Here is a 12,431-nt window from a genome sequence, read left to right on the forward strand (position 1 = left end):
TGGAAATGTGGCTGCAGCTCTCCTGGAGCGTCAGGGGTGGTTCTGTTGGAGCAAGGAGGATCTGTAGAGAAGGATGTATTCTTTCCTCTGAAGATCCAGTGGAGGAAGAGGCAGCTGCTGTTCCTCTGGGGAATCCTGTGGAGAAAAGCCGTGCTGGTGTTCCAGAATCTCCGATTATATCTGGGTAGCAATGCTTGGCTCCTCCCTGTGGGCGGAGCATCTCACAATGGGATGTTACAGTTCTTATCAGTCATGCACTGATATTCAATAGTCTGTTATCAGCAGAGGTCCCCTCCCCAGGGGGGTGTGAATGTGGTCACTCAAAGAGAGAGATAAGGAAAACTGCCCACTTGACAAGATAATCAGCCATACAGATGGTAATGGAAAACATCTTGCATGCAATCTTCAACAATGCTTTATTTAAACCTATAAAGCACTCTTGGTTGCATTTCTTAAAAAAACTCACAAACAACCTGAGCCATTGAGAGAGCTGGAGTCTGGAGAAAGGAGACTCAGGTGGGAACTTCATGCAAATTGTAGAAACTTGAATTATACACAATCCATATCTAGTTTTGTTTCACCAGTTCTTAATCAATGGAGTCCTTCTGCATATTTTTGCAGTTCACTTTTCCAAGTGTCACTGGAATCAGTTGTGCTTTCATGGTCTTTGTGCTTTCATGGTCTTTGTTTTGACACTCAGTGTATACCTTGTGTTTGTTTTTTTTCTATTCTGGAGTAATAAAAATAATCTCTATTTTTTTTTCTGAGGAGTCTTTATTACAGATATTCTAATTGAAATAGAATTTAACTGCTATTAAAAAATTAGGGTGTGTTTTTAGGAAGATGGCAGCAATAGTTATGGCAGTATTAGAAGCAGGGTTGGTGAGGGACTGCAGGATGAGCAGTCAGTAGAAGTTGTAGAATTGATGTGACACTGGAGGTTGGAGCATGTCATGTGTGGCAGGATATTTAAGTCCTATTTAAAACTCTTTCATTGTCAAGTTAATAACAACGTGTTTGTGTCATAATTACTGTAGAGGTGAACTAAAAATAGTTAATAGCTTTGTTGAGTGTTTTAGGAGATTCTTTGTATTACATTGTAGAAGAGCAGAATAACAGCTGGGGAAAGAGAGCCAGCTCTGCACACACAGATCTGATGTCCTGACAGGATCTCCATCATGGTCTCACAACAAAGGTTCTTAACTGACCAGTTGAGAGATCACTGTTCCTTAGCAACTGCTCAAATTATTTTAAAAGTTGAAATGTGAATGAATATATCTGGACAATTTAGAATATTAATTGCATTGCATTCACTACAAAAATGTAGTGAATAAATGACATTATAGTAAAGAATGTAGTAAATGGATGATTACTATAATATATACTATAATAAATTATATACTATAATAAATTATAGTAAGGAAGTAGTTATTTTACTCTTAGTTCATGCTGCTTCTTTATTCATCCAAGGATATGAAAGAAATGCTTGAAAGAGGAGAGTAATCAATGCAAAATCACAAATTGGATCATATAGCAGTGTACACAATCTTTTTGATATGTATTTTTTCTTTCTAGGATGGATAATAGTTACATGAGGAAGTAGAAATGTCAAGATGATGCAGAAATAAATGGGGCTTTTGTAGTGAATTCAGAGAGGTGGTGAGATAAAGAACATCCAGAAAGAGAAGCTGATGCAACCAGCTGAATAGCATGAAAACAAATATGTGTTCAGTAGGAAGACAGTGCCAACTGATTCAGTGTATTTATTAAACTAATGAGGAGACACAGGAGGATTTACAGGCTCTTAGAAAATCTAATATTGTGAAAGAAGTCCCCAGCTGGTGGTCCTAGTTAAACCACTGGTCTCATCTGAAAATTTTGACATCATTGTCTGAGAAAGCAGGAATATTTTAGCCATGGTGGTGGCTTTCCTAGGGTGGGAGTTGCTGGTTCTCTGAAGAAATGACAGTGCTTATATTTATGAAGATAAAGGTGGAAACAAGCTGACTAAAATCAATATTTGGATCAGAATTTCTTAGATTGCAGTAGCAGGAAGTGTGCAACCAGTGTTTTAAGAACTCTGCCAGCAGGGAATTAGAAGGTAAAAAAATCAATGCCACTCAAAACATTTTCTTGTAAAATAGACCTTGTTAAATGACCTTATTACATTTTTGGCACTATTTACAGATCAAATAGATAAAGAGTACAATATGCTTACCTTACTTTAAGTGTGATATCTTGATCAAAACTAATTCTGCATACTTGCGTAGATCTAAAATAATACTTTCCTAAGATTGAAAACCATTAGCAAATGTTAATCCATCATTGGAGACTCATCAGAAAGGAAGTCCTTAGCAACCAGTAGTTATTGCACAATGTTAGCTACATTTCACTAATTGGGAAGATTAGACAAAGACTTTGTTGAGTGAGGAATGACACAGATTTTGTGAAAGAAGTTAGTTGGAGCTCTTACATAGTTAAAAGCTATGAATTTTAGTGCAAGAAAATATGTAATGATATATTTGTAACAGAGTCTGCATGCTAAACCATTTGGTATGGTTTAACCACACCATGGTGGTTGTTTATCTTTGTCTCAAATGTGATCTTTAAGAGCTTTAGTTTCCCTCTCTCATCAGAAATAACCTGGGAAATAATTTGATTCCCATATATAGCTCAGGAGAAAGGTAATTGGCAGTAAACCTGCAATGCTTTACTAACTAAAGAATGGTAGATTGAACATTTAGAAATAATGTTAGGCATAACTGAAATATGCTGCAACATGGAAATATGTTGCCTTTTTCTTAGAGGGATGCTGTGAAAGAATGAAAAGGATAAAATGTCAAGTGGGATTAAAATAATCACTCCAAATTTTATCAACAGAGAATTAGCATCCAAAACCAGCTCCATGCTTCACCAAACCAACAAATTCCTTCTAAAGGTGAAAGCACAAGAAACTTTGAACAGACAGGTTTTATGGCTCGGAGTTCTAACTTGAGTTGTAATTTTACCAGTGTCACTGATTTGTAATGCATATATATGTTTATAATCTCTATAATTATTTAAGATTTCCTGCCATGCAGTCTTATTTCACAAATCTGTATCTATGTAAATGAGCATGCTCTTCCTGCAGGTAAGGACCATGTTTGGTAAGTCAGAGCTATTACATTCTTTCTGAATAGCTTTTATAAGTGTTTTTTCTGCTGAATATTTGCTGGTCCTGTCCTGCAGCAGAACACTCACTGTGGTTAGGAAAGAAGGAAATATCTGTGGATTTTCAAGCAGAACTCTGAAAACCAGTGTAAAGGTCAGTGCTATTTGTCTTTTCAGCAAATAATCAGCTCAAAATCAGCTTCAACTAAGTTTTAACTAAGCAGAACAACTTCTTAGGCAGTTGAGTTTCTTTGAAAAACATGTTTTTTATGCTAAATAATGTTGCTTATCAAAGATGAAATAACATAGGTAGAAAGGGGAGGATGGGCTTTGTTTTGCAGTCTTGCAAAACATTTTGATGTCTCCCAAAATGTTTGAGAAATCTGCAAAGCAGCAGAGTACCTATCTCACGGTGTCAGCCTTACTTCCCACTCTGTTTTTCTGACATCAGCTCCATTGTTCTTTCATCAAAGGATTTCTTGTCAAATTTTGAAAAACAAGGGTCCTTGAATGCATAACTTAAAAAAATACAGTGCAGGTATGGAAAAGTGCTGTTATTGTACCATGAGAGAACACAATACTGGAACAGCACATCCAGTTCTTGTTCTGAACTTTAGACAGAAGGTTGCAAATGAGGAAGGGTTCAGCCAAGCTCTATAGTAATTTTCAAGGTCTTGAAGGATTGAATATCTTGATGACTCCATGATCTCTGAGGGAAAGAGGTTCCTTTCAGGTTACCTGTGATTATTTGAAAAGGAAAATATGTCTGACTGTGGAGACTGTTATGTGCTCTATGCAGAAAGTACAGCACTTTCTACCTAAGACAGAGATTTGTAATGAAACCATTTATGATTCCTGTAAAATTATGTAAATGAGGGGTTTATCAAATATGAACAAACTCAAGAGAAACAAAAATCTTTCTACCACTCAATCATTAAAAAAGAAAATGGAAGCTTTCCTAACATACACACTTTTGCTCCAATTGTCAGGTTAGGGCTTAATATAAGAATTAGTTGGTGAAATTCTAATGCTAAGAGAAACATCCAATAATACGTGTTTTGGTATTAAATAAGGATTTATCCCAGAATTATGAAATTCTGGAATTTTCTGGAATAGGCTATGCCTTTACACATTGTAACATGACACTGACAATTGCTTTGAGTAATGGAAGCATAAAAGTTCCTGAGACAGAGCAGCTCACAGAGCTGCCTGTGACGGTTCATCAATACTGAACCATCCAAGTACTTTATAAGAAGGGCTTCCTGTTAATTTGGTTTTCTTTTTTTCAGACTTTTTTTTTGTTTGCAATCTTCTGCCGTGAAATGACTTTAGATTGCAACATGTGCTATTAGCAGAAAACCTGATAGCAATACCCCTGGACTAGACACTTTTTTAAAGGAAAGAAAATATATGGGGTAAGTGGTTGATGGCAATTGCTGCTCTAAACATTGCAGCAGCACATGTTAGTACCAGCATATCAATACCTTATTTTATTTCTTTTAATAATAACAACCAAATCCCAGCATGGAATGATAAATACACAAATATATTCCATCAGTAATGATGGATTTGTGCAGTTCGATAAGGTAATGGTAGATTTTAATTTTCAAATGGATATGCACCTGAGCCAGTGTGTCCTGATAAGCAATTTCTGTATTTTACATGTGCATTATTTTTGAACTTTTCTAAGGCAAGCATGCACTGGGAATGCATTTTGTCATTCCATATGGTTTAGGGCTTTTCCTATGTTTATAAAAATAAACATGGAAAACCTAGGCATGAATACAAAACTAAAACCTATTTCTGATGGCTAGGTTGTACTATTTCACATCAAAATTGTCCATATAAATAAGTAAAGCTTACAATTCATTTTAAATGAAAAAATGTTGTTCCACCTTGCTATCTAATTTAGATTCAGTATCACAAGCTAATATTAGTTCTGTTGCCTCTTCCTACAGGATTTGACAATGTTAGCTCCCTGCTGTTACACTTAAAAAGAATATCCAAGAAGAGTTCTCTTGTTTTTCTTTTTTCCCCCCTTTCTACCCAGTGAATGATGAAAAATCTTTTCCTACAGAACTACCAGGAATTGTTAGATATTTTCTACTTTCTCAAGAATTGTTCCTACAGTTAATTTATTCAGATTATTCTGACTGCTTTGTGGCTTCTGGTAAAGCTACTAGTGACTTAATTTTCTCTCTTTTTTTAAAGAAAGAAAACCTTTCTTCAGAGAAATCTAGATTGCAAAAAGAAAGGAGCTGCACCATAGAAGTCTCTAGCTAGCTCTTATTATATCTTTTCACTATAAGCCTTCATTACTAATTGTGCATTAACTTACCATTTTGCAGTAAGTGATATAAAAGACTTGATTTTGATCCTCTCTCCTTGTAATATTTCCTTATGCATTCAGTGCAGTCTTTGTAATAGTTCTGAGCCCTCTTCCTTGTTTGTAGGAAATTTTGTTTAGTCTTCCAGTCACAAAAACTCAGTTTTGAAATTTTTTTGTAAATTTTGAGTGTGTGTTTTAGAGTAAATTTAGCTCTTTGTTGTGTTTTTAGATCAAGAGTTTTTGAATTATTACTCTATTTTATCAGTGTAATTCCTTATAATTTGGCTAATCCCTTTCAGCAGGAGCTCTTCATCAAATGGCTTAAGAAAACACCTTCATGTCATGGTTGTTAAAGCTGTATTAAGTAAACTTGGCAGCATTGCTCACTGGAGTAGTGACTGCTTGTTTCTAGAGTGCCTGTGAGTACTTTTCATAAATATTAGATTCAATGATCTTTAAACAACCAGCCCCCTACAACTGCTTTATGTAGTGCCACACAGCTCCTCACTGGCTCCTGAATGATACACAAACACAGCTGCTGAGTATGCATAACAAGACATTGAAAAAAAAAGTCTCCAATTTTTTTTTTAGATCAATTAAGGGAAAACTTCTTTCATTCTTTTTTCCCCAGTTGATCTTCATTTTCTGATTAAGTGTATTTAACTTTTTGTTTAGGTGTATAATGGTATAATCTATCTAAACAGAATAAGGAAAAATAACCAGTTAGTAGGTTTTTTAGAAACCCTTCTACAAATCTGTTTTATTATGATAAAATGAAAGGAAATCATAAATAAACATTCATAGTGGTAGCAAAAAATTTCAAAACTTTTAAGCACTCAATAAGGGATATAAAAGAGTAGTTGCTTTTTCAAGACTATTGATTTGAGTGATGTTCTAATTCAGATGAGCCCATTTGAAGACCTAATATATAAAAGCAGAAGTCAGAAGAGTCTGCATTCTTCATTATGGTTGCTTATTTAACCTTCTAGGAGTCCATACCTGCAAATTCAGTGTTGAAGTTAATTTAACCAGTTGTTTGTGACAAATGCATAGTGTCAGAGACTGAGATAAGTTCAGTGAGAAATTTAGCTTTGAAAGTCTGAATAGATAGAGTCACCATTGCTGAACAAAAGCTAATATAATGTGCAATTATTTGATGAACTCCTGAAGACCCATACTTTCCTACCTTCACAAATTATGTCAACAGGTTGTGGTGTGGAAGAGTAGCATTTCTATTTTTACTCATTTCATCCTCCCACAATATGTAATAAGGCTAAACAGTGATTACTGAGGGCCATTATTACTACCTTACAGAATATGTTTTTTCTTGCATTTTAATGTCAAAACAACTGTCATTACTTTTCTTTGAAAGGTACTGTTTGTCAGCTAATGCAGTTAGAGGACTTAGTTTGAATTCAGGCAGATCTAAATGATGAGTTATAAGATTTTTAAGAACCAGAGGACATGAACTTTGTTAATTTTGGTGATCAGATTGTATTTTGCAATAAATAAGTGGCACAAAAGGCCAGGCAGTTGCCAGAGGACATGGCCAGTGCCTATGTGCTGTGATTTAGTTCTCAAAAAATCATGGTGAAAATGCACACTGCAAGTTTAGTTTTTGCAAATACCCCTGTTTTGACAACTGTCTCACAACAAAACCCAATATGATCAAGTGAATGTTTCCTGTAGGCATTTGTCAGACATAAATCTGGAAAATAAAACTGTCAGCTTATTTCACATGGAATGCTTCCCTGTGAAACAATAAAAATCCTGAGTAGGCTGGAAGCTGTAGCAAACCTCTGTATTGCTCTGCCTGGCTTTTCACTGTTGAAGAAATGCTTGCAGCCTCATTCTTTTTGATGGATGCAGGCTCTACTTCCTGCTACATGGGAATCAAATAAATGCTGCCCATGGCTTACTGTTGACACTTTTCTCAGAAATTAGTGGGTAAGCCGGTTGTGGCCCCATGGATTATGTTCATTAAATCTTTGAATATATCCCTAAATTAATCTTCGTTGAATGTCTTATGAGACTGAGAGAGCAACACGAGCTAAGCTGAGGCATTTTTAAGCCCAGTTTATTTTATTGTATTTAAAAAGATTGTGAAAGGAAAAAAGTCAATCTTCATCTATAATTTGAAGACAATTGATTTCTGTAGTTACTTTGGTTTGGAGGAACCAGGAACCATGTATCACTGCAGAAGATACTTACCCTGTTGAATAAATAGAACAAATTTATTTGTTTTCCTTTTGATTCATTGTAATTGAACATAATATTTAGGTTATTCAACTGATTTATTCTAAAATATATTTTCTAAATGCACAAGAAACAATTTTTTTTGCTAAAGTAATGCCTTACTAAATATTATAATTCTGGAATGTACTTTTTATGGTTTTTCTTTTTAAATTTTTCTATAGGAAGCATTTCTGTTTGAAACTGTGCCTTTAAATATGGGTCCAACTCAGGCAAAAATAACCCTAGTTGTTAGTAATTAAAATTTCCATTTAGTGCAACAAAGTAAAACTCATGCAGAAATATATTGGATCTTTCAGTACACTGTATTATCTTTCTTCAAGAACCTGGTCTCTGACTTTCCTTAACATCTTTTTCCAGCTTTAGGCATGGGATTCTAACCTTGGAAAACAGTGAAGAGAATCAGTCTTTGTTACATGTAAAAATACTTTTTTTACAGCTGCAGTCTTGATGTGGTTTTTCAGATTTCCTGGAGACTTGGGACTGGGGGAACTCTTTGTGTCCATCACTGGAGCTCCCCATGTACCTTCTTTTCTCCTTTGGAATGTGTCCTAAAGGGCTACTTAAAATCCTGTGTAGGAGTCCGATTTTTTCTGTAAGCAAGCACAAAGGAGGAAATCTTTGCAGCAGACTTGTTAGACCTGGCTCTGTGCAGAGATGGGCAGCTTTGCATTTCTTTTCCTTTTTCCTTGCTCTGGAGATTACAGTGGGGAGCTTTCCTGTGTGCTGCAGGTTGGGAAAGTGGGATTTTGCGTGAATCTGTTTCAGCTTGGAAATCCCTGTCAATTTTGGAAACTCAGACTTTCAATCAAAAATGTGACCTAGAAAAAGGTCTAATGAGTTGTCATGAGAGCTACTACATTTAACAGAATTTCAGTAATTGTTGGGGATACTCAGCCAAATATTCTGTACTATCACTGATATCTCTGATGGCAGCTGTTGACAAACGTGTAGTAGCTTGTATATTTTTTTAAAATATTTACAGAGATATATACATGTTAAATTCTTCTACTAGATTTAAGAGATAGTTTAAATTACCTCTCTCTGTGCACTACTAGAATCAATGGAAAATATTGTTTGCATGCTTCAAAATATCATTTTTAGGAAACTAACTTATATGGTAACACTCCTAAAACTCTGCTGTTTCTTGGAAATTTTTGCATGTACTGCTGAGAAGATTCTCCTAAAGTTTATTGGAAACCTCTTCAGATTCTGCTTGTGAATTCAATGTTCCTGAAAAGCTTTACAACAGCACTTCTTTTTGTTTTGATTTTTTTTTTTTTAGGTGGAAGTGATGCAGTTGAGTTTCCTATAAAATTCACTCCTAAGAAACCTGGTTGCTACCACTGTCAGATTATTCTGAAGTCATCCTATGATATTCGTGTCTATGAGATTGAGTGTGTGGTGAATGCAGACCAGGCTGATGCACAGCTTGAATTTCTAATTCCAGCTTACCAGACAGTGACTCAAGAAATTCCAATTGTAAGTTCACTCCTCTACTGCTAACTAAGCTAAGATTCGGGATTAAAAAAAAAGTGGATTTCAGATCAATACTGTAAAAATTACCAGTCCTGAAATGCAGAAATGCATGTAAATACTAACTTGAGGATCATATCTCAAAGTCCATGTAGTAGATAATGTAAAAGCTGTTGGGAAAAATAATTTACTTCAAGTTAATTAGTTTGATGGACTAAATTTTGATGTTTTTCTTCTTAAAATTTTTAGTCTGTTATTTACTAATGTTATCACAATGAAAGTGAATAAAGTAGTTATTTAATCTAGGGAATAAATATTCTATTTCTGAAGGAAAAAAGGAGACATGCTGAGGAATAAAATAGAAGAACTAGATTAAATACAGTTAAAAAAACATGGTAAGCATAGCCAGTATATTGTGTATAGTTTTATCATATCTACTTTGTGTATGAAACCCTTGGCACATGAGAAGTAAGATCAGAGAGAGAAGATGGGTGCAATCTCATCTCTCTCAGAAAATTATTAGTCAAATTTTAGAGAACTTCAAAACAAAACAAAACAAAACAAAACAAAACAAAACAAAAAAAAACCACAAAAAATGATGGGGAAGGAACTTAAGCTGTGAGAGAAGGAATAAAGATTCTTTAAGAGATAGAACCAGTAAAAGATTTCCTGGATCTGAACTAGAGTTTGGTCTTTGTCCTTTTGATTGTAGAGCCACTAAGGAATACTAGTGAGCTAATTTATAGAGAAATTATTCTGAGATTTTGTAGTCAAAAGAGTGGGCGCAGATTCAGACAAGAAGACTGAATATCTGGGGAAAGATCATGTTGAATGCTCTGTCAAATATTGAGACTATGCAGGGAACTAGTACATCAGAAAGGAAAACAGAAAATTAAAGGAAACCCTATTATAGTGCTATCTCTTCTTGCACATAAGTTTTAAGATATTAATAATTCATGTTATTAAACATTGTTTTTTTTGAATGTTACATTAGCCTAAAAACAACTGATACATAACACAGAAAGGTAAAGGGATTTTCTACCTTTTTTAAACAGACACTTTCTAAATAGATTTGCATTATTCTTCGGATGGATTTATTTTTCAGGAGTTAGATACTTTTATTTTAATTTACTTTTGTTTTATTTTATTTTTATTACTTTATTATTTTATTTAATTTATTTCTATTAGATACTTACTATTTTAGGAGTTAGATACATTTCTGTATACACTCCTAGTTGGAGCTTCTGCAATCTACCAGAACATTTCCCATATTTTTATATTTTTATTAGCAGTATTGTATTTGTCATTTAAATTTTGTTAAATATTCAGTGGAAGAAGAGATGCTCATTGTGGAACTGAAGATGGAGTTATTCAATCTGCTAGTAGTAGTTTCTGGAACCAAATATTTAGTGCTCAAAGCACTTTTTACAGACACAATCAAACTAACAGTCATAATGTGTGTTAGGTATAACACTTTATAAATGGAGCAGATTCAATGATCAGCTGGTCAGCTCAAAGCCACACAGTGAATTTGAGACAGAAGCAGAATAAGAACCCAGCAGAATCTGAGATCTGTGATTAGTTTCTTTTGGAGTTTCCATGATTTTCTCAAGCATGAGATGAATGTAACTCTTCCATCTCTGCCTGTCAGACTCTCCAGGTATAGGTCCAATACAATTATTAGGTTCCTTGGGTTGTACCACCTACAATCCTGTGAGGAGATTCTGACTCCCTTAGCATTAATTGTGTTTCAATTAATTCACTTGACAGGCTTTGGATGAGATTTTACATTAAGCAGAGATCCTGTAGGAATTAGATGATTAATTAATTAAAGCCATTAATGTACAAGTATAAGGAAATAGAATTTACAGATATTTTCTTTCCATTTTCTAATGTTTATTGTTGTCCTTAATATCTTTCTTTAGAAGACACTTTAAGACAAATTCCTGTTGTGTTAGAAGAATTTGTTACAGAAGAATTTCACCGTGACCATATTTGCCAGCTACATTTCTCCAGATGACAGGATTTTGTGTTAGAGATTAAGAAGAAATATTTGTGTTACATATTGATGTAATTATCACTACTGTGGATAAATGAAACATCTGATACCAATTGTACTAGAAATTGCTGAAAATAAAACAACTTAAGCACCCAAAATTTCATGGCCTTCCTCTAGAATCTAGACCAATCCTGATGATGTTTTTCTTCTATCCCAAGTTTTAAAATGTTAGATTAGCAGAGAGTGATGATCTGCCAATTTTACACCTGGCCAGCTGGTTTTCAAAAGGATAAAGGTTTTCCTGATATTGTGGAGATAAAAAGCATGATAGTAAAAAAAACCCTTTTGCTGTCTTTTTTTCCTTTTCATTTTATCCTTGGCACAAGGACGTCATACTTTTTTCTTTTGTGCTTTCTACCAGAGATGATGTCATTGTTATTACAGAATTGGAGACATGGTGATGCAAGTTTTTGGTGAAACTGAGACACTACACAAACCTCAACATTCCATGCAGGCATATGTGCTCAGCTACTGGGAAATTTAACAAATAACACTGAAGCATTAATCATACATATTGATCAAAGCTCATATATATGGTACTGCAGATGTGGGTAGCTCTGGGTTAGCTCTGATGAGCACAGGTTCTTTGTTCCTGAGACTTTCATAGACAGAAACAAAGCCTGGAGTATCATCTCTATTCCCTGAAATCCCTTCTTTATCTCTGATGTTTGTGTACAATTTTCCACAGATGAAGACCATTATAGGTCAAAAGATTACCTCCTTTTTTTCATAGATGAGATGATTCTTCTCTATTTGACAAGGCATGAATTAGCTCATGAGTGACAGCTTATTTTATCTTTCAGATGAGTGTTAATTTTTTTTTTTTCAGATTGGATGTTTGGTCATGTGGTTCTTTCAAATAGTAGGAGGCTGAATAGCATTATTTTAGTTTTACTACTTTTAGTCAGCCTCGAAGTATGTATTATGAAATATCCCACTTTTTCCATAACCAAGCAGTCTTGTGATACATCTGGGTGCAAGATAAACATGTTTCTTACATAGGCTCAGGCTCATATTGCTCAGGATAGGCATTCTTTAAAGTAGCTTAGTCTCGTGAAAGACCAGAATCTGAGAACTCAGGACTGTAAATTCTCCTTTAGAGATGGAATTTTCAATTCATAAGACTGATCCTGTAGCATCGTCAGTGGCCAAATGAGGCAATGT

At 34.6% G+C, this 12,431-nt stretch overlaps 1 protein-coding gene across 1 annotated transcript in view; it reads left to right on the forward strand.

Annotated features, from left to right (window-relative positions):
- CFAP47 (cilia and flagella associated protein 47) overlaps positions 1-12,431 on the forward strand; it is a 260,858-nt gene that overhangs the window by 105,082 nt on the left and 143,345 nt on the right. Inside the window, 1 exon segment of the mRNA XM_030954886.1 lies at positions 9,018-9,214. Within this exon segment, the coding sequence (XP_030810746.1) occupies positions 9,018-9,214 (197 nt within the window).

The sequence above is a fragment of the Camarhynchus parvulus genome, chromosome 1 (assembly GCF_901933205.1).
Source record: "Camarhynchus parvulus chromosome 1, STF_HiC, whole genome shotgun sequence".
Taxonomy (NCBI): domain Eukaryota; kingdom Metazoa; phylum Chordata; class Aves; order Passeriformes; family Thraupidae; genus Camarhynchus; species Camarhynchus parvulus.